General features: G+C 63.7%; 1 protein-coding gene across 5 annotated transcripts; it reads left to right on the top strand.

The window, feature by feature from the left end:
- Positions 1–300: 300 nt before the first annotated feature.
- Positions 301–20,523, top strand: CAMSAP3 (calmodulin regulated spectrin associated protein family member 3). Of its 5 annotated transcripts, none has more exons than XM_059732430.1 (19): positions 301–505; positions 4,603–4,865; positions 8,601–8,735; positions 8,944–9,042; positions 9,447–9,479; positions 10,978–11,025; positions 11,927–12,065; positions 12,318–12,457; positions 12,847–12,940; positions 13,249–13,300; positions 13,582–13,658; positions 13,881–13,956; positions 14,527–16,111; positions 16,724–16,869; positions 17,344–17,621; positions 17,913–18,009; positions 18,183–18,292; positions 18,734–18,852; positions 19,400–20,523. In XM_059732430.1, the coding sequence occupies exons 1-19, from the start codon at positions 394–396 to the stop codon at positions 19,700–19,702; spliced, it is 3,906 nt and encodes a 1,301-aa protein (XP_059588413.1). In that variant the 5' UTR covers positions 301–393; the 3' UTR covers positions 19,703–20,523. The 5 variants fall into 5 exon arrangements, with proteins under 5 accessions (XP_059588413.1, XP_059588412.1, XP_059588414.1 ...); XM_059732429.1 differs by having other exon boundaries at positions 14,524–16,111; XM_059732431.1 differs by lacking the exon at positions 9,447–9,479 and having other exon boundaries at positions 14,524–16,111.
- The last annotated feature ends 990 nt before the right edge of the window (positions 20,524–21,513 follow it).

Below are 21,513 nucleotides of genomic sequence, written 5' to 3'. Positions count from 1 at the left end.
TACAAACACATGCGCACATATGTGCACGTGCACACATATGCACAGAGGCATGCGCGTGCACAGGTGCGTGCGCACACACTCACACATGCACACACCGGCACACACATCACACTTGCACGCACGCACGCACACGTGCATACACACAGGCGCACACATCACACTTGCACGCACACGTGCACACACATGCACACACACGCCGCGCACACAAAGGCCCGACCCCCCGCCCGCACCTGCCCGCGGTCCCGCCCCCTCCCGTGATTGACAGCCGCGGCGGTGACGTGTGTGGGGCGGGGCGCGGGCCGCACCTGGGCGCCGCCGGGCCGGGGATGCGGGACCCGCCGCCGCCGCAGCCGGATCGGACTCGGGGTCCGGATCGGGGCCCGGATCGGGGCCATGCGGCGCGCGCTGGTGCCCGAGATCCGCCCGCTGGACCAGTATGACAGCGCCCGCGCCCGCCGCGCCGCCAGCCTGGCCTGGGCGCTCGCCACCGCGCACGGCGGCGCCGGTATGGCCCGGGGGGGGTCGGGCGGGATCGGGATCGGGGCCGGCAGCATCGCCCGCCGCCTGCCCCCGGCGCTGGGTGGCCGCCGCCCTGGGGGGCTGGGCCGGCTCGGACGCCGGGCTCCCCCGGGGGGGACTCCGCTCGGGCCCCACCCGGCTCTAACCATTGTGCACTGCCGCCCCCGGAGCTGCGCCTGCCGGACACGAGGGGGCCCGACAGGTGCAGGCGTGTGCACGGCGTGTGCGTGCCCGGCCCTTTGTGTCCCCCCGGCCGGCTGCGCTTTGTTGCGGCTGCGGGGGGGGCGACACGCGTGACGCGGGGCGGGGATCACGCAGTTGTAACCCGCGGGCCAGGCCGTGGCGGGCAGCAAAGGGTTAATGCCCGTGGGGGCGCTGCGCGGGGGCCGGGGGTGCCCTGCGGGGCCGGGCCAGGCGGGGATGGAGCCGCTGACCTGGAAGTAACGAGGGGGGGCTGGGCTGGGTGTGCTGGGAGCCGCCACCATCCTCGTGCCCAGGCTGCCCGGCTGGGGGCAACCAGCAGGGCTGTAAAGCTCGTGCCTCGGTGCAGCTGTCTCCGGGGCACCAGGGCCCGGGATCTGGCAGGGCTGTGGGGCCGGGTCCTGGGTGCGGCTGGCTCTGGGGCACACTAGGGGGTTGGCTGGTGCCTAGGTGCAGCAGGATCTGGGGGCCTGGGAACCACCAGGCCTGTGGGGCTGGGTCCCAGGTATGGCTAGCTCTGGAGGGGAGCTGAGAGCCCCCACAGCAGTGTGGTGGGTGCCTGGGTACGGCTGGCTCTGGGGGGGACCTGGCAGGGCTGGGCCATGGGCCCCTGGCTTCCATCTCCACACCAGGCTCCTGCAGGGTCTAAAGTCCAGGTCCCGGCGGAAGCGGCGCCTAGGCCTGGCACTGGCTGGTGCCCTCACTCGGGGTGGGGACCCATATCTCCTGCCATGCTCCCCTGCGGGGTGGGCGCTGGGTAAGAGGCCTGGAGGGGATCGTGGAGCCGGGCACAGGACCCAGGTGTCCGCCCCCCCCCACTCCAGCAAGGCGGAGTGCCCCATGCTGGATTCCTGTGGTGGGCAGGGGGGTAATTAGTGATGTCATCATGGGGGGGCTACAGCAATGCATTGTGGGATACTGGTGCTGCTGCTGGGAGCAGGGGATTCTGGGTCACCCCCCTGCCCAGTGCAGCTTCCTCTGGGGAGTCCATGCCTGGAGCAGAACACCCCTCACGGCATTGGGAGGGTTAAGTAGAGCAGAGCCCTGCTGGGCATCATGACCTTGCAGTGGGTTGGGGAGGAGGGGGAGGCACTGTGGCCCTGGCAGTCCTTGGCCAGGCCTGGCCCCTTGGCCAATCCCCTGGAATGGGATGCCTGGGTTCTCTCCTGGTCAGGGAAGGGAGTGAGGCCTAGTGGTCAGAGCAGGGGCGATGAGCCAGGGTGCCTGGTTTCTTTTCCCCCAGGACTGGGAGGAGTGTGGGTCCCAGTGGTTAGAGCTGGGAGCCCTGATGCCTAGGTTCTGTCTACCCACCTGAGGAAGGAAGTATGGGATATAGTGGAGGTATAAGGGTATGGGAGCCTGGACACCTGGGTTCCTCCTGCTGTGGAGAAAGAGGGCCTGGGGTCCAGTGGCTGGAGCTGGGAACCTGGACACCTGGGTTCCCCTCCCCCAGCTGTAGGAGGGGTGTGGTGCTGAGTGGTTAGAGCAGGTGTGGTGTGTCCCTGCCTGTGTCTAGGCTTTGCTTCCCTCCAGGACCCAGTGGTGTTGTGTCAGCTGTGCATGGTGTGTCCATGGCAGGTGGGGGCTTTGCTGGCTGGCTGGGGATACAAGGCCCCAGGACTGAGGCTGGGCTGATTCCAGGGGTGTCACTCTCCCCCTTCACCCTGCACCACTCCTGCTCTCCTGATGCAGCTCCTGGGACCTGGTGCAGCTGGGGACTCCCACAGCCCCCTGCCCTCCAGCTCAGCTGGTGCCCCTCACTCCTGACCTGCAGATGCCTGCCACCACCCCCAGCCCCGCTGGTGCCTCTCACTCCTGATCCGCTGTGTTTAGCTTTGTAGCGGCCCCATGTTATCACACCCGGGGTGGGGGGGTTGCCCCCACCCTGTCCTCAGGATCTGGCTGTTCCCAGCACGAGGTGGGGAATTCCAGGCTCAGTGCCATGGGGGGGAGGGAGGCGGTGCCCGCGGGCCGGAGCGAGTCCCGTGCCCGGTGCTGACTCAGTTGCGTGGGCCGTGCCACCTGTTGGGGGAAGGGGGGGCACCCAGTGCTGGAATGCTTCTGCCCCAGGGTGGGACTGGGGCTCATGGGGAATGCAACATGAGGAGGGAGCTGCAGGGGGTGTCCTGACCCCCTCAACACCTTGGCTGGGCAAGTACATTGTCTGTGGGGAGAGGCTTGGGGACCCCAGTCATCTGGGAGTGGGTTGGGGAGGGCTTGGAGAACCCAGGTATCCAGGGGGACTCCAGGTAACCTGAACATACAAGGCCGGGAGCCCATGGGGGTAGGGAATCCCAACAGCCAAGGTGGGGTGGGCTCCAGGGAACCTGGGCATCTGGGGAGAGGGGCAGGGCTGCTCAGGGAACCCAGGCATCCAGCTGGGGGCAGGGGCAGAGAACCTAGGCATCCTGGGGGCTCTGGGCAAAATGTATCCAGGGCTGGGGGCCTCTGGGGGTGGAGGGAGTTTGGGGAACCCAGGTGTTTGGGGGCTGGTGGCCGTGGCTGGGGCAGCCACGCCTCGGCTGGGCCTGGAGCCAGGAGCAGCAGGCCCAACCTGTTTCCCCGCCCCAGGATTCCCACCTACTTCCGCCATCTCATCGAAGAAGTTGGAGGGGCGGGGGCAAGCAGGCAGGGGCAGGGGTAGGGGTCATCTCCAGAGGAAGGGGAGACACGGGATGGCGAGATGCAGACTCACGCCAGGGGCTGACCCCCAGTGCATTGTGGGAAGAGCCTTGCTGGGGCCTCCCTGGGACTGGCTCTGAAGGAATTAATGGGAGATGGCTCAGGGTGCACTGGGGTGGAGGGGGTGTCTCTCCCCTGCTCCAAGCCTCAACCCCCATGGCTGGGGTGGTGCTGGGGGTCACCCCAGCTGCCGCACAGGGCTGCCGGGACTGAGGTGTCTGGGGTCAGGCTCCCAAGTACCAGCATGGGCGGCTGCCCGTCTGTCTCTGCCTGTCTGTCCGCACCCTCCCCTACCTGGGAACCCCGCTGCGGCGTGGGGGCCGCCCCGCCCTGACGCGTCTGCACAGGCTTCGGGAGAGGGGGGCCCTTCCCAGCCCTGCGGCCACCCCGAAACCCTGCTGTGGGGGGTAGGGAGGGAGTCAGGGCTCCTGAGCTCCTCCCAAGGCCCTGAGCTGGGGGCCTGGGGGCAGGGCAGGGCAGGGCAGGGCTCCCCCTTGACCCTTGCTGGGGCTGGGCCTCGGCCTCAGCCTCGACTTGCCTGGGATCCTGGCTCCTTTGGGAGGGGATTCCTTCGCAGCACCCCCCACCCAGATCTGCTTGTCACCCTGGGACATGGGGGCTCCTGGGTGTGGGGGGGCAGGGCAGCAGTACCATAGCAAGGGGTGGGGTGAGCGGGGCAACCGCCTCAGTCACCAAAGCAAAGGGGTGCCAACAGGTGCTGCCCAGATGCAGGGAGGGTGGCTCCCACTTCTGCATACACTGCTGGGCAAGCATGGGGGGCATGTGCCCCCTGGATATGTGCTGGGGGCAGGGTGGGCTGCCACTGCGGGCTTTGCCCCCGATGCCAAACTGCTACAGCACTGTGGGGTGGTATAATCTGGGGCTGCTGCAGGAGCCTGGCAGGTGTGTGGGGGGCATCAGAGACCTCTTGGGCCTGGGTGGGGGAGGGTATCAGGGTTTCTCAGGGGCAGGGGAGGCTGCCAGGGTAGTAAAGGAGTGGGGTGGGGTCCTATTGGTGGCGGGGGGTCCCAGAGAGCTGAGAGGATATGGAGGAAGGGCCTGTGGGGGACGGGGCTAGGGCAGAGGGCTGTGCGGTATGGGGGGGGGGAGTCTTGCAGAGGTCAGGGACACCCCAGTGGGACTGGGGCCAGGGGGCCTCTGTCACAGCCCAGTCTGACCCCCCACCTCCCTCCCCCCTAGGGAAGGTGCCCCTGGAGCTTCAGGAGCCGGTGTACACGGACCAGTATGCGCAGGAACACGTGAAGCCACCGGTGACGCGCCTGCTACTGTCGGCCGAGCTGCTGTGCCGTGCCTGGCGCCAGGCCCTGCCAGGGACCGAGGCGGGTGGGGCCCCCCGTGACCACACTGCCCTCCTGGCCCTGCTGGCCCAGCATGGCCTGGCTCCTGCGCTGCACGGCCGCCCCGTCACCGCTGCTGACCTGCACCACGCACCCCTCAACATGGTGCGGATGGCAGGGCCCAAACACCAGAGCTCTATAGGGTGTGGTGTGTGTGAGCACACATGTGTCGGGTGTGTGTGCATGAGTTCATGTGACTGTCCTGGACACCTTTGTTTTCTGTACGTGCATGTCCCGGACACCTGGGGGGGATGAGGGAATTTGGCCTGGACACCTGGGTTCTGTGGGGAGTGGTCTCTGTCTGTGTATGTCCCAGAGGCCTGGGTTCTGTGTGTGCACATACTGGTGTCCTGGATGCTGGGGTTCTCTACATGCACATGTGTCCCAGATGCCTGCAGCAGGGTCAAGTTGTGTATGCGTCCTGGACGTCTGGGTTCTGTTGGAGGTTGTCTCTGTTTGTGCGTGCGTGTGTGTGTGTTTCAGAGGCCTGGGTTCTGTGTGTGCATGTACAGGTGTCCCAGACACCTAGGTTCTCTGTATGTGTGTGTGTCCTGGATGTCTGAGTTGTCTATATGTGCGTGTGCCCCAAATACCTGGGTTCTGTGGGGTGTGTCCATGTGTATCCTGGATGCCTGACTTCTGTTTGTGGGTGTCCCAGATGCCTGGGTTTTTGGGTGGGGTGTGTATGTGCATGCATGCCAATGCCTCAGACACCTGGGTTGTCTGTATGTGCAGGTGTCTCAGATGCCTGGGAGCGGGAGAGTGCAGGGGGTGTCCTGGGTACCTCTGTTCTGTGGAGAATGGTTTGTGTGTGTGTCCCAAATGCATGGGTTCTGTGTGTGCATGTACCAGTGTCCGAGACACCAGGGTCTCTGTATGTGCGGGTGCCCCAAACACCTGGGTTGTCCGTACACATGCATCCCAGATACCTGAGTTCTGTGGGGCAGGCATAGTGTGTCTGTGTGTCCTGGATACCTGGCTTCTGTGTGTAGGTGTCCCGGATGTATGTGTTCTGGGGTGGGGTGGGGTGTGTATGTGTGCGCGCGCCAATGTCCTGGATGCCTGGGTTGTCTGTGTGTGTGTGGATGTCCCAGACACCTGGGTTCTCTGCGTGTGCCTGGCAAGCCTTAGCTGGGGCAGGTTGCTGGCTGTGCAGCAGGAACATGAGGCCTGCCAGGGCATGGGCCCCTCTGACTGGGTTTCAGGGTGCTGAAAGGGCCAGATTGTGACCTGAGGGGTGGGGCAGGGCGTCTCTGTAATTCTTGCCCCAGATGTTGGATCCTGGCTGGCTCCCAGCCCCCCCACAGCTGGATCCTGGGGTGCTGTCAGGCCCTTGTCTCCCTGGTGTGTGGGGGGAGGGGCTTACACCACCAGGGGGAGCAGGCATCTCCTAACAATGCTGCCTACAGGGGCACTGGGACTAGAGAAGGGGTGGGTGCATGACCTGGACATGTACATGCGTGCGGAACCTAGGCATCCATGACACTTGGGTTTTGTGAGCACACGTGCTTGTATGCACATGTCTCGGACACCCAGGTTCTGTGCCCGTCTCCATGTCCCAGGCATCTAGGTTCTGTGAGCGTGTGTGCCTGTTCTGTGTATGTGCCTGTCCCAGACACCTGGGTTCTGTGTTTGTGCTGGACACCTGAGCTCTGTGAGCATGCATGCACATGTGTGCATGTCTTGGCCGTCTGGGTTATGCACGTGTATGCATGTTTTGGATGCCTGGGTTCTATGAGCATGTGTGCAAATCTCCCAGATGCCTGGGTTCTGTGAGCATACGTGTATAAGTCTCTGGGACACCTGGGTTTTGTATGCATATGTGCATGCCATGGATGCCTGGGTTCTGTGAGCATGTGTATACACATGTCCCAGACACCAGGGTTCTGTGTGCACTTGTGCGCCTATCTTCGACACCTAGGTTCTGTGAATTTGCATGTTCTGGATGCCTGAGTTCTGTGAGTGTGCATGTGTGTATGTGCATGTCTTGGATATGTGTAGAACCCAGGTGTGTGTACATGTAAAGGTGTGTGCATGTCCCAGACACCTGGGTTCTGTGAGCGTGCATGCGTATGCATGTTAGCATGTGTGTGTCCCAGATGCCTAAGTTCTGTGTGTATGCATGTTCCAGACTCCCGAGTTCTTTCTGAGTTTGTGTGTGTGTGTGTGTGTGTGTGTGTGTCTTGGACATGTGGGTTCTGCCTGTATGTACACATGTGTTTTGGATGCTTGAGTTCTGTGAGTATGCATGCGTGTGCATGTGTTCCAGACACCTGGCTTCTGTTAGCATGCAGGTGTCCCTGACCTGGGTTCTGTCCCTGCCCAGGGAGGGCCCTCTGGCCTGTTTACACCTCTGGGGGCAGGGGGCTGCTGCTGACTCCGCAGAGCAGCTGGGTGGAGGAGGGGTGAGAGGGGGTGTCTGCCCAGGGTTCCCTTATTGTGGGGTCTAGGGCTGCCTCAGGAACCCTGTTGGCACCTGTTCCTCTCTGCAGGTGAGGGAATTGGGCATTTCCCCCCCCCCCCCAGTACAGACAACGGAGATTAGCAGCTACTGGGCAGAACAGGGCTTGTGGGGGAGGCTGCAGGCACAGAGGGCAACAATGGTCTTGCCCTCCCCCAAGCATGGCTGGGGACCACACTGTATATGGGGGAAGTAGGGTGTCTCTGTGCCAGGACGGTCCAGTCTGCTGGGTCTGGGCTTAGCTGACACCCCCTCCCCCACCCCCTTACTGGGTTTAATAGTTGCTGAAGGGTTGTTAAGTATTAACCAGACTGGGGGGGCAGTACCAGGCAGAGCCCGCTAAGCGGGTTACCACCTGCTAGGGCTGGGGGAGGGGCAGGCCTGGTCCTGATCCTAGGGGCAGGGGTCCCTGATTGTGGGAGGGGGGACACCACACTGATAAGGTGGGGGGCCAAGTAGCTTTGGGTGCTCCCCCATGGGTCCCCAGTCATAGGGAGGCTATTCTATCCCCCTGCAAAGCCTCACTGCACTGGGGGGGGGGCACAATAGACCATGGCAGAGCCCAGGAGTCCTGGCTCCCACAACCCCTCTGAAAGCTGTTGCCAGTGGCCCACTCCCTCTCAAACCCTGCCCCCCTCCCCCCCCATGGCCTGGGGACACTGAAATTGCTGCCCCAGGGGGCTGAGGAGGGGGTCTGGCTTTGCCCCCCAGGCCAGAGGCAAGCCTCTGGCCTTCAGTAGCAACTGTGGTAATGAGGCCTTGGGCAATGCCAGGCCTTGGCTGGGAGGCATACCATATGGGGGGGCTCCCACAGTGGAGGCTGCGGAATGCCCTGAGTGGTGTCCGCAGCAGCAGGTCCTTACACAGTGGCAGGGGGGTTGGGGCCTAGAGTGGTGTTCATGACAATAGGGCCTGGGCCAGCTGGGGTCTCGCTGGTTTGGGGGGCTTGGGTAAGCCCCAGGGGGTGACCCACATGCTCATCCATCCTTGGGAATCAGGCCCTGAACCCCCAAGGGCTGTAAGGGTGTCAGTCTGTGCTCCATTTACTAAGGGGGGCATGGGGCTATGTGGGCCAGGGAGTGGCTGGGGTACTACTGGGGTGGGGGGGGTATCAGGCAGGGGTGATACTTGAGGGGCGGGGCTTGGTGAGTGGTGTCAGCTGCAGGCAGGGCTCAGGGTTGGGGGAGGCAGTCTCTGCCATTTGTGGGCATGGGGCCCAGTTGGAGGTCATCTCTGCGGGGTGGTAGTGGCGGGAATCCTGAGGGCTGTCGGGGGGGGGGGGGGGGGGGGATTGGGATGTTGCCCCAGGGGTCAGGGAGCTGCTGACTCAGAGGGATGGGGGTACAGGGCCGGTGCTGACCGCCCCCTGCCGTCTGCAGGGTGCCCACCTGGCTGTGATTGACTCGCTCATGGTGGCGTTTGCCACAGAAGCCACGAGCTCACTACCCACGCCCCCTGGCATGGACATGGGGCCTGATGCCTGGGAGCAGAAGCTGCTGTGCTGGGTGGACATGGTATGGGGCTGGGGTGCAATATGGGGGCCAAAGGGCATGGGGAGGTGCTGGGTGGGGGGCAGAGGGCATGGGGGGGCTTGGGGGTTTTGGAGTCTGCAGGGGGAGTCATGCCACAGGGCTGCAGTGCCCTCAAGGGACCCCATCTCTAGTGGGGGGCTGGGGTCTCCCCTTGCCCCCCCGGTCACAGACTAACCCCCTCCCCCCACAGGTGACCCGCAAGCTGCAAGACAGCACAGAGCGGGAGAGCTCCCAGCGCCCTACCCCGGGCACCGAAGGGCTGGCCCAGCCCTCAACCCCCGGCCACAAGGTGGGTACCCCTGGTGGCATGAAGCAGGGGGTCTGTTTGGGGGGGGGGAGGCTAGGCACCACAGTCTCGGGGATCTCCCTCTGTGCTCCCCCCTCTGGGGGTCCCCCTCCCTGCTGGCTCTCACTCTGGGGGAGCTGTGGCTGGTCCCCACTCCTTCCCCTCTGTTTTGGGTGGTCCCGTTCCCCTCTCAAGCTGGAGGGGTCTGGCTAGTCTCAGCCCCCCATGCTTGTCCCTGCCAGCCCCTCCTGCCTTTTGCCCCCCAGGGGTGGCTTCTTGTGGCTCCGGGCCCCTGCCCGGGGTGCAGGAGCACCCCCCACCCCCCAGCTGACGTGGTGTGACGCTCCTGTCTCTTCTCTTCTGCGCCGCTCTCCTCCTCCGGCGCCTTTCTCCTTCCTCCGCTTCAGTGTCCCACCCGGTGGTACTGGAAACTGGTTCCTGTAAGTGGGCCTCTCTGTCTTCTCCCCCCAGCCCTCATGCTGGGGACTGGGGCTGCATGCCGGGAGCTCTTGAGGAAAGGATGCTGGGCCCCACCACAGCGGGGGGAAGCGGGGCGAATCGGGTATTGTTGGATGGAAAAGTGCCCTCCAGGAGGCGATAGGGCAGCCCCAGGGCATTGTGGGATGGAGGGGGTGCCAGCTTGGTGTGAGCCAGGGAACTCTGGGATAGAAAAGTGCCCACCATGGGGCAGTGGGGTCAGCCTAGGGCATTGTATAGGGGGCTGCCCCAGGGCATTGTAGGGTGGAGGGAGGATGCCAGGTTGGGGGTGGCCCAGGGCATTGTGGAATGCAAAGGTGCCTGCTGTGTGGTAGTGGGGACAGCCTGGGGCACTGTGGGATGGAAGGGCTGCCAGCTTGGGTGGGGTGCAGGGGTGGCCCAAGGCACTGTGGGATGGAAAAGTGCACACCATGAGGCAGTGAGAGCAGCCTGGGGCATTGTGAGAAGAAAAGGTGCCTGCTGTGGGGTAATAGGGGCAGCCCAAGGCATTATGGGAACGAATTGGTGATGCCAATTTGGCTATGCCAATTTGCGGGGGTGGAGCAGGAGTGGCCCAGGGCATTGTGGGAATATGAGGTAGTGTCTGCTGGGCTAGGTGGGGCAGTAATGGCCCAAAGCATTGTGGGATTGGGGAAACATGCCTGCTTTGGGGCTGACAGCCCAGAACATTGTGGGATTGGGGCTTGGGGCAGTGGCCGTGGTGGCCCCAGGGCACAACAGCCTGCCCCAGGAGTGATGAGGACAGCCCACAGCATTGTGACAATGTGGGACCATTTGTGCCAGGGCAGGGGAGATTGTGGCCTAGAGCATTATGGGATAGTGAGGGGTGGCATGGACTCTCCCATGGCTGTGCTAATGGAGGGGATTGAGATCCCTCCAGCTGGAGGGCTGGAGCATGGGTGTCTGCATCCCAGCATCCTTTGCTCACTCTCCCCTCCCCCCTTCTGTCTCTTAGCTCCTGCCTGTGGTTCTGGGGAGGCTGGGTTGGGGGGGGGCACCACCTGAACCAGGCTGGTGTGAGGAGAGATCCCCTTTGTGAATGGGGGTCCCCAAATCCCCCCCATACACAGCACTGTCTGCTTGGGGGTCTCCAGCTGCAGCCACTTTGGGGGTGGGGGGTCAGTGCTGAGCTAAGAGACCCTGAGAGGGGTAGCATGCAATGCCCCCCTCCCTTCTGCTTGTTCCCCCTCCCCTCCTTCCCACCCCCCCACCAAAGAGTCTGGGGTCCCAGCCACTGCCCCAAGGGTTAGCCAGCTCCAAATGATACTAGTGGGGGGCAGCAGATGGCACTGGTCCCCCTAGTACGTGCTGGGAAGGTTGTATCACCCATCCTGCACCCTCTTGGGCTGCCCCCTGCAGGCCTGGCTGCCCCCCCCATCCCCCATACCTGCCAACTGGGGCATTGATGAGGCTTTCTCTTTCCTTTGCTGCTGGCTCCAGCATGCCATCGCTTTTTGTTTGAAGGAGTCGGGGAGTAAACCTCCTGTGGTAATGTATCTGCTATGCCCGCCCTGCTGCGCTTTCCCTGCAGCCTGCCCTGGGCTGGGGGGGGCTCTAGGGTGCCCACCTCTGCCCCATAGTAGCTGGCACTAGCCACAGCTTGCCCTGAGCTGTGGGTGCTCTGGCCCTGGCGCTAGTTCTAGGAGTGGTGCCTGGTGCAGCCCATGCCAGGTCTGGGCAAGGGTGTGCCCAGGCTCAGGGCCTCGTGGCATGCCCCCTCAGTCAGCCTCTCTTGTGTCAGCCTCCCATACTGCCTGGATCTGGGCTGCCCAGCTTCTGGTGTGGGCGAGAGGTTGACACCCCTCCTGGCCTCAGCCCCTTCTCCCATGCCCCTGGGGCGGGTCCTTTGGACCCCAGTGTCTGGGCCCAGACCCCCAGTGTGGTGCCAGCCAGGGCAAAGAGGCTGTCCCCCTTCCCTTCCCCTCCCCTTCCCTCTGGGTATCCGTCTGTCTGGCTGCTCTCTGTCTGTGCCTGCTGGCTGTGTCTTGTCTCTTGTGTGGGGGCCTGGATTGCAAAGGGGGAGTCTCTCCTTGTTGTCGCATCCCCCCCTACCCCACCCTGCTTCATCCCTGCCAGGCCTGTGGGGCAGTGCTAGGCCCTGGGATGGGAGTGGGGCTCAGTCAAACTGCCCTAGTCCTGCCCCTTTTACCCCTGGGACCCCAGCCACAGCCCCTCCCTTCTCCCTTCTTCCCTCCCCCCTACCCCCAGCATGTGGCGCCATGTCAGGGCGTCCCTTCCACCCTTCTGGGGGTGAGGGGGGCACCAGCTTGGGGGGTGGGGGGTTGGTGGGGGGAGCAGGTGCCTGCCTCCAGCTTTTGGTGCAAGGGGTCCTGCACGGAGGTCTGTGGCCCTGGTACTGACCCCCCCCCCCCGGTCCTTCTACTTTCAGATCCGGTACCGGAAGGACAAGGTGCTGCCCACACAGGCACCCTGTTTCCCTGCCATCACTGGGCTGCAGGACCTGGCCAGCGGTGCTGCCCTGGCAGCCATGCTGCACTACTACTGCCCCCAGCTTGTGCGCCTTGAGGGTGAGCTGGAGGGGCACCTTGGGGCAAGCAGGACTATGGTGGGAGAGGTACAGGGCCAGGGAGGGGGCACTGCATGGCATGGAGGGCACTGTAGGGTGGGGTGGGAAGGCAGTATGGGGTGCAGGGGGATTGGCACTGCAGGGCGGCTGTGGGGGGTGCCATGGGGTAGCTGGGCACTGGGTGGGGACTGGGTCCCTGAGGTAGAAGATGTTGTGGGGGCTGTGTGTGACCCCCTCCCCCCCCCCTTCCCAGACGTGTGCCTGAAGGAGCCAATGTCTGTGGCTGACAGCCTGTACAACCTGCAACTGCTGCAGGACTTCTGTGCCCGGCGCCTGGGAGGAGGCTGCCCGCTGGCCTTGGAGGACCTGCTCTACATGCCCCCTGCCCTCCGGGTGAGCAGGGGTGCCAGGCTGCCACTGGTTAAGTCCCGGGGGGGGGCAGTGCATCTAGGCTCAGCTATGAAGGGTTAAGTCCCTGGGATAGGGGGAGGGCACTCTGCCTGGCTCTGGCCTGTCCCCACTTCTGCAGCAGCCAGAGGCCCCTTAATGAGGCCCCTAATGAGGCCCTGTGGTGCTAATTGGGCCTGGCACCGTAGGGCAGGGATGCCAGCATCTGCTTGGCACAGCCCACCTTGCAGGGTGCGGGGAGGGAAGGGTCTAGTTTTCCCAGTTCTCCTGGGCCCCTAAGGTTTGGTGGTGAGGAAGGGGCTGGTGTGTAGGAGGGGAGTCTCCACAGTGCCCAGACCTTAGCATGGGTGCTCCCCCGCCCCACACACACACAGGTGAACATAGGGGCCTTCCTGGCCGAGCTTTTCCTGTGCTTTGAGGTGCTGAAGCCCGACTTCGTGCGGCCCCGCGACCTAGGAGACCTCAGAGGTACCATGGAGAGGGCAGGGTGGGGGGTTCTCTCTGCTGTGCCTGAGAAGGCACCACCTTGGAGGGGGAGTAGGAGTAGGTGCATTGGGTGTGCGGGAGGTCTGAGTGCCCTCTACCCCTGGGAGCTGTGCCAGGGTGGGGGCTGGGCTCCAGCCTCAGCGGTGGGGGGGTGGGGCCTGGGTGGGAGTTGTGGGGGCAGGATTGCCCTGCTCTGCACCCTGTCAGGGGTGGAGGGGACTGGCTGCTGGGGTGGGGACAGCAGGGCTGGTAAGGTAGGGCTGGGGCTGAGGCCACTGCTGTCTTTGCAGACTCCCCAGGGCTGAGCGATGCCCTGACTCCCAACAGCTGCGGCAGCAACAGGTGAGTGTGGGGGAGCAGCTGGGGGCCCTGATCCCCTGAGGAAACACTAGGGGGCTCTGTTTTGGGGGGCAGCTGGGGATGCTGTGCTCCTGTTGCGGGCTGGGAGCCCAGGATAGTGAGCATCCTCTTGGGGTCGGGGGGTGGGCATAGCGCTCCCCTGGTGGCCACCTGGTGCAGCACACCCTGCACCTGTCCCAGGAGCTGGTGGGGGTGTGCAAATAAGGGGCTTGGTGCATCAGGCCCTCCTGTCTGACCTGCCCCCAACCCCTGGTCTCTTACAGTGGCTCCCCCGTGTTCAGCTTCCGGCACCCATTCTTCCCTGGGGCAGCAGCACTGTCCCCACTCCGTGGATCACCTGGTGAGACACCCCCTGGCAGGGTGGAGGGGGCTCTGGCCTGGTTCCCCCTGCTGGAGGTGTTGTCTGTTGCGGGGGCAGGGTCGGAGCTATTGGGAGGGATAGGGGGTGTGAGCAGGCCTTGATTGTATGGGGGCAGGGGTAGAGCAGAGTAGGGGACGGGGGTACTGAGCAGGTCTGACTGTGTCCGTGTCCATGTCCATCTATCTTCCCCTCCCCCCCCAGGGCCCTTGCACCACTCGACCTCGATGTCCCACGTGGAAGGCGGCTTCGGCAAGGCCTGGAGCAGGAAGCAGCTCAGGTGGGGGGGTGGGGCAAGGGACCACTTGGGGGGTCATTGTGGGTGGAAGCAGGGGGCTGGGCTGCCAGCAAGGGGGGCTGGGAATGCCTCTGTCCATTTTGAGGGCCATGGGGATGAGGGGCTTGTGGTTGGAGCCTGTTTTGGGAGGGGCTGGAAGGTGCCCTTGTCTATTTTAGGGCATATGGGGGCTGAGGCTTTGTGGGGCGGGGCTGGGGAGCTCTGTCCCTTTGGGGGCATCCAGGGGGTCCCTGTACTTGTTGGAGTTGTGGGGGGTCTGGAACTCTCTGGGGGGCTGTCATGTTGGGAGAACTTGGGGTGTCACTAATCACTTGGGGGCAGGCAGGGGGGCTGGGGGTAGCCTGTCCCTTTTGAGGAGATGTCCCTGGTCATATTGAGGGGTACAGGAGGGTGAGTCTGGGGCTCTGTGTAATCCTTTGGGTTTGGGGTCTGTCCCTGTGGGGGTGCTCCTGGCCCCATTGGGGCCACCCGTGGACCCCAGTCCCTTTTTGGGTGGAAGTACAGTGGGGCCAGTTTTCATCACTCGTGCCCCCTCCTTTCCTTCCCCAGCAGCCACCCGCTGTCGCAGGCAGTGTCGTTCAGCATCCCCTTTGGGCTGGACAGCGACGTGGACATTGTGATGGGCAACCCCGTGGGACTGCTGCGCTCAGCCAGCTCCGACAGCCTGGCGCCACCCCGGCGTGCCCACTCCCCTGCCCCAGCCTCAACCCCAGTCACCCGTACCATCCACAAGCTGCCTCTGACCCCCAAGGTGGCAGCAGTGGCCGGGGGGGCCGCAGAGCCCCCACTGGAGAATGGGTTGACTGAGGCGCTGGGTGAGCTGCCCACCATCGAGGAGGCACTGCAGATCATCCACAGTGCCGAGCGCCTGGTGCCTGATGGCGCCCCTGCTGGCTTCTACCTGCACTCACCTGAGCCCTCAAAGGCACCCGAACCACTGCCCATGGCCTCCCCCCGCACCCGCCACGGGCCCCCAAATGGTGACGATGCCAGCTCCCCCAGCTCGGGCTCCTCAGGCGGCTCGGGTGTGCGCATGACCAGCTTTGCTGAGCGCAAGAAGAAGCTGGCAGCAGGCGCAGGGCAAGAAGCAGGTCCAGAGCGGGTGGCAGAGCTGGGCCCAGCAGGCAGCGCAGCACTGAGCTCAGAGATGAGTGAGCTAGGTGCCCGGCTGGAGGAGAAGCGCCGTGCCATCGAGGCCCAGAAAAAGCGCATTGAGGCCATCTTTGCCAAGCACCGCCAGCGCTTGGGCAAGTCAGCCTTCCTGCAGCTGCGGCGTCATGAGGCTGGAGATCCTGTGGCCCAGCTGCCAGCACCACCACCGCAGGGGGGAGATGAGCAGGGGGCACCACCCGGACTTCCGCGGCCACGCCAAGTCAGCTTCTGCCCAGAGCCGGGGGGCACCAAGACGGAGGAGGAGCTGGGCGACTACAATCGAGCAGTGGCCAAGCTCAACACAGCACTGACCTCACTGCAGCTGGACATGCAGCGCCTGAGTGCACAACAAGAGCGCCTCCTGCAGGACAAAAGGCCCAGCCAAGCCTGGGTCATCCCAGCCCCGAAGGGCAATCGCCCGCCCCCCACCTCTGCAGCCTCCTCGCCCCCCCGCCGTCCACCCAGTGCTGTGGTCACGGCTGCCCCCCGCTCCCCGCAGCCAGTGCCCCGGAGCCGCACAGCGCCTGCAGCTACCCCCAAGAGTCCCAAGCGGGCACGGCCAGTGGAGCTGAAGTTGCCACCACTTACACGGGTTCTGACACCGCCACAGAATGTCGACACGCTGCCGCACCTGCGCAAATTCTCATCCAACCAGGTGCCCGTTCAGACCCGCTCCTCCATCCACTTCTCCGAGGATGAGGGGGAGTCTGAGGTGCCTGAGCCCCCAGCCCAGCCCCAGCCAGAGTCACCTGATCCAGGGCCAAGGGGTGGGCCAAGGGGGGCAGGGGGGCCACGGGCATGTGGGGATGGTACCAGTGATGCCTCATCACCTGGGGAGCCACGCAGCAGCTTGGTGGAGGTACCACTGGGCAGCCTGCATACCGGCAGTGACAGTGATGAGGACAACGGGGCCGACTCCCTCGAGGGCTCTGTGGCTGAAGGGCTGGAGCCTGAGCCCCGTCCCAGCCTCGGCTTCTACTTCAAGGTGAGCGGGTACTGCAGGGGAAGCAGGGAGGGAGGGTGGATGATAGAAGCAGGGTGGGAAGGGGGCTGGCACTGCCTGGGGATGGAGGATTGACCATGGGGATGGAGGGAGTGGTGCTGGGGGGCCAGCTTCTAGGGGTGGGTGGGCTGGGGACTTGGGGAGGAAAAGGGAGTGATGGCAGGGGTTGGCAGAGCCAGGATGCTGGGGGTGGGGATGAGAAGGGAACTGGCATTGCCTGGAGCTGGAGGGCTCAAGGGGGGCAGTGAGCAGGTGGCTGAGACAGGATAAATTGCGGGGGGCATGGCTCTGGAGAAGGGGTTGATAAAGGTGGACTGGGGAGGGCAGGACCCTGGAGATGGAGAGGGGTGAGGAAGAGGCTGGGACTGCCTGGGGGTGGGAATCAAGGTGGGGGCCACACCCTTGGGGATGGAGAGAAGGTGTGGGAGGGCTGGGGCCCAGGAGAGGGTGGTGACAGGAACACTGGGGGGGGCAGGACCCTGGGGATGGAAGGTATGAGAGCTGCCACAGGCCATGGCCAGCCCTGTGCTGTGGGGCTATGACCATGCTTATAGGCACACCCTGCCCCAGTTGAGCCCCCCACTCCCTGCACAGGCTGAGGCAGAGGCAGCAGTGGAGGCAGAAATGGCGCAGAAGCGGGCCAACCTGCTGGAGCGGCAGCAGCGGCGCAGCGAGGAGGCGCGCCAGCGCCGGCAGTGGCTGGAGGCAGAGCATGAGCAGCGGCGCGAGGAGGCACCACGGTGAGGGGAATGTGGCAGAGCAGTGTGATGTAATGGGACTGGGGAGGCCAGGTAGCTGCAGCTCCAACCTGGGCAAGGGCCTAGCCTTCAGCAGCAGCCAAGGTTTCTGCTCTTGGCTAAGCACCAAGCAGTTGTTTAAATCTTATGGCTGGAAAAGGGGTGAAAAATATGTCCCTACTCATGGGGCCTGATGGGGGGAACCAAGGCTGTCAGGCTGCTGGGGGGGGGTCCCATGGATGAGACATGGTGGTAGTATAAGGAGCAGTTCCATGAGGGCTGACAGGGCCCTGTGGATGCTGAACCAAGGGGTGGGAAGTCCTATGGGGGTGAAGGGCTGGGGTGAAGTGGGAGAGGGCATAAGGGCTAGGGGAGGGGGGCATGGGACTGGTAGGGCTGTCTGGGTGCTTGGGGGAATGCCATGGATGCTGGGGGGTCCCTATGCTGTGCCCTCACAGCTGTCTGTCCATTTGGCAGGCTGGAGGTGGAGGAGCAGAGCCGGGCGCCGGCACCAGTGCTGGAGCCAGAGGAGAGTGCGGCAGGGCTGGCCTCAGGGGGTGTTGTGGGAGCTGGGGGCCGGCGCGGAGCTTTCACACGGCAGGAGCACCAGCGGCGTCAGCAGCTCAAGCTCATGGAAGACCTGGACAAGGTGCTGAGGCCCAAGGCACCTGGTGCCCGGCCCCACCGGCGTGGCCGCCCCCGCACCGTCTGTGATGACTCTGCCCTGGCCCGCAGCCCCCCCAAGGGCCTACTCGGTAGGCAGGGGACAGCTTTGGGGACCTCAGTGTGGGGGATCAGGGGGCCTAGGGAGGGGGTCCTCTTGGCTCAGAGGGGGGCAGAGGGTTCCCTGGGATGGGGGGCCTGTGTGTGTGCAGAGCTCTGACCTCATGAGGCAAGGAAGGCTGTAGGGAAGTAGGGGGCTGTGAGGTGACCATGGGGGTGGGTGGAGGTGCAATGTGTTCTTGGTGGGGAGCTCTGGGGGGTGCAGGCCCAGGAGCCTGGGGTTGGGGTGGGAAAGAGTGATGGCACAGTGTCCCCCCTGGCAGGTGCACGGCTGAGCAAGGTGTACTCCCAGTCCACCCTGTCCCTGTCCACTGTGGCCAACGACCACAGCAATGCCCTCGGTGTCAAGCATCCGTCCAGGTGAGCCACAGGGGGGCACCAGGGTCCCTGCTGTCCTGGGTGAAGGAGAAAGAGGAAGAGCCCTGGCTATGACAAGGCAGGGGTTGTGCCCAGTTAGCATGGGAGGGAGCGTGGAGGGGCAGGCAACCCCCCTTTTCCCCACTGGCTGACCCCCCACCCCCTTCCCCCTACAGGGCAGCATCGCCCGTGTCTCCAAGCCGCCTCCTGAGCACCCAGAGCCGCGAGCGGGACTGGGAGAATGCGTCCACCGCCTCCTCGCCTGCCTCTGTGCCTGAGTACACAGGTGAGACACCCCCCCCCCCCCCCAAAGTATGCAAAGAAGTTTCCTCCATCACCAGGTACATGGGGAAAGGGACCTTACTCTCCCCCCTCCTCCCCCTCACAGACCTGAGTAGGGGGAGGGACTGCCCAGACCTTGGTACACAGATTCTGCCCCATACCCCAGCCTCCCACAACCCAGGTCCCATGGGACCCTCGCCACATCCAGCCCCCAGAACCCAACAGGATTCAGTCCCCTGCCCAGCACCCCCAGGTACACAGAACCTCCTCATCCAGCCGGGCCTCGCTGCCCTTATTCCCAGATGCCTCAGCAGATGCAGTTGCTGCTGAGATGGGGTCTGGCTATGGCCCTTGCCTGGGGAGGTGGTTGGCGGGAGGGGGGCTGGGTTAAGCCCCCCACGGCTGTCCAAGCTTTAACAGCACCTCCTGGTCCCTCCCCCTGCAGGTCCAAAGCTATACAAGGAGCCAAGCGCCAAGTCCAACAAGCACATCATCCACAATGCGCTGGCGCACTGCTGCCTGGCCGGCCGTGTCAATGAGCCCCAGAAGAACCGTGTGCTTGAGGTCTGTTGTAGTGGGGGGCAGGGGGTTAGTGCCAGCCTGGCTGTAGGGGGGTGTGGGCACCATGGAGCCCCAGTCTCAGCCACCCATAGGCCTTGCCTGATAGGGTGGGCGGGGGGGGTGTCCTGGGCTGGGCGCCAGTGGGTACTGAGTAGGGGGATCCCCTGCTGAGTGGTGGGCTGGAGGCTGGGGGGATCCTGCGAAGTCCCATGGGGTCTGGGCAGGGGGCTGGGGGTAGGGCAAGGGGGGATAAAGGCTGAGGCGTCCCCTGTGGGGGCTGGCCTGGGGTGGGTGGGGAAGGACCCATTGGCTTTGGCTGTGGGGCCAGGGCTAGGGGGTATCACATGGGGGCAGGGCAGACTGGGTGGGGGGGAACCTCATGGGGACTGGGCTCGTGGCAGAAGGGTCTGAGGTGGTGCTAGGGCAGGGGACCATGTCCCATTGGCACTGGGCTGTGGGGGCTGGACAGGGGGCAGGGTCCCATGCGCACTGGGTTGGGGGTCTCTTGTCTGACCCCCTCTCACCCCACCACCCCCACATTGCCCCCCAGGAGATTGAGAAGAGCGCGGCCACTCACTTCCTGATCCTGTTCCGTGACGGCGGGTGCCAGTTCCGGGCATTGTATGCAGCAGGCACCGAGGGCGAGGGGTTGACACGCCTGGCAGGCTGTGGCCCCCGTGCCGTGGCCCCCACTATGATTGAGGGAGTCTACAAGTACAGCTCAGACCGCAAGCGCTTCACACCCATCCCCTCGCGCTCGCTCTCCATGAGCGTCGATGCCTTCACCATCCAAGGCCACTTCTGGCAGGGCCGCAAGCCGCCCACCCCCAAGAAGCCAGGGACCCCGAAGTAGCCCCTGGCCAGCAATGAGCCAGCCCGGGCTCCTGGGTCCTGAAGCCCAGCCCCTGCCTGCTGGTGACCCCACTCCCTGGACTGTGGGGGTGGGGCAGGGCCCGGACACTTGGGTTCCTAAGCTGAGTCCCCACTCTGGGGTCCTGGCCTGCTGGACTGCAGTGGGCAGGGCAGGACCCGGACACCTGGCTTCTGAAGCTAAGCCCCCCATGCCAGGCTGCTGTGGGTGGGGCAGGGCCTGGATGCCTGGGTCCTAGAGGCTTTGAGCTGGGCACATGCCAAGGGGTGCTGGGGTCTGGTAGAAACTGCCAAATCCCCTTACGAGCCCTACGGTCAGAGGGTGTGGGGGGTCCTGCCTACTACCCCCCTGGGGGGGGCCTTTGCTGCCTGCTGATTGGAGTCCTAGTGCCCTTAGGGGTCTGTGTCTGTTGGATGAAGCCGCACGTGGAGGGGGAGGGGTTGGGTCAGAGTTATGTCCTGCGTCTTGTCGGGTGTCGGCGCTTCTGCACCGGTGAAGGAGGGTGTGTGTCTCTTGTCTGTCTGTCTGTCTGTCTGTCTGTCTGCCCCCCCCCTTGCCTACTGGGGAGTGGAGCCTGGGGGGTTGCCCTGGGTTGGGGGGGGGGCCCTATGCTGATCCTGCCAAAGGGCATTGGACTGCACCGAGCTGTGACCCCCCCAGGGGAGCAAAGGGCTGTGCCAGACCAGCCTCCCCTCTCCACCCCCTTGGGTTGGTCTGTCTATTTGTCTGTCTGTTTGCATCTCCTGTGGCCCTGCATGGTGCAGGGCCAGGGCCTTGTCACTTAATAAAGCAACGATAATGAAGGCATAGCCTGGGATGGTTCTTGTCAGAATGCAGGAGTTGGGAGGTGGGGAATGACCGGGTGCCTGGGTCCTGTTCTGGGGTTGGTCACTGAGATGCCCAGTGTGAGGGGGTTGGAAGAGATTGGGGGGGAGTGGTATCATGGGGAGAGTAGGGGCTGGGGGCCCAGACCCCTGAGTTCTCTCTTGCTCTGGGAGAGGAGTAGGGGCCTGGAGAGAACCGGGATGCCTGTATTCTACCCAGTGCTAGTGGACTGGAGAGGTGCTATTCCCCTTCTGGCTCCCCTCCTCTCCCAGTGCAGGACTCTGGGATTCTCTCCCAGCTCCCAGTGGACTGGAGCAGGGATGCCAACTGTCAGTAAATTTTACTGTCAGTTAAAAATATCCGACTAAAAAAGGGGCATTAGTAAAGTTAGTAAAACTGAGGTAGTCAGCAAAAAACCCCCAAAAAACAGTAGCTGCAGCCTGATTAAAGTAAAAGCACAGTGATGCTGCCTGTGTAAAACCACCGCTGTCATCAAGCGGTTCTCAACCCACTTAAATATTTTTTTACCAACAATCAAACATTTTCACTCTGGTTGATGTTAAACCCCTAAATTTAAATCCAGCCCTCTTCACTGGGCCGTGGCAGGCAGGCAGGGCCTGGCGGAAGAGTTGTATTCACATAATGTGAAACATATATCAGTAAAAATGTGTCAGCAAAATAATTTGCCCATCGGGGAAAAAATCTTGCAAACTGTCAGAAAAAAACAAACCCTTGCTTTGGCAACTCAGGGGTGAGGAGGGAGCCAAGACACTTGGGTTTTCTTGGCAGCTCAGGGAGGTGGGGTTGTAGAGGGCACCTGGGTTCTTCTCCAGCTGTAGTGCTTCATGGAGGGGAGTGAAGGGGGTTAATCAGGACACCTGGGCTGTACTCCAGCTTTGGTGAGTTGCAGAGATACCATCTTGGAGCCCTGGACTAAGGGCTTGTGGTTAGAGCCAGGACAGCTGGGT

This window comes from Alligator mississippiensis, chromosome 8 (assembly GCF_030867095.1).
Source record: "Alligator mississippiensis isolate rAllMis1 chromosome 8, rAllMis1, whole genome shotgun sequence".
Lineage (NCBI taxonomy): Eukaryota > Metazoa > Chordata > Crocodylia > Alligatoridae > Alligator > Alligator mississippiensis.
Note: the sequence above shows the minus strand (reverse complement) of the source record. Positions and strands in the feature narration are given on the sequence as shown.

Excerpts from the sequence above, each read along its gene's own strand:
- CAMSAP3 (XM_059732429.1), top strand. The coding sequence starts at position 394 with ATGCGGCGCGCGCTGGTGCCCGAGATCCGCCCGCTGGACCAGTATGAC. Across the intron at positions 13,659-13,880 it reads CCCACTCCGTGGATCACCTG|GGCCCTTGCACCACTCGACC; the intron begins GTGAGACACCCC and ends CTCCCCCCCCAG. Across the intron at positions 16,870-17,343 it reads CGGCGCGAGGAGGCACCACG|GCTGGAGGTGGAGGAGCAGA; the intron begins GTGAGGGGAATG and ends TCCATTTGGCAG.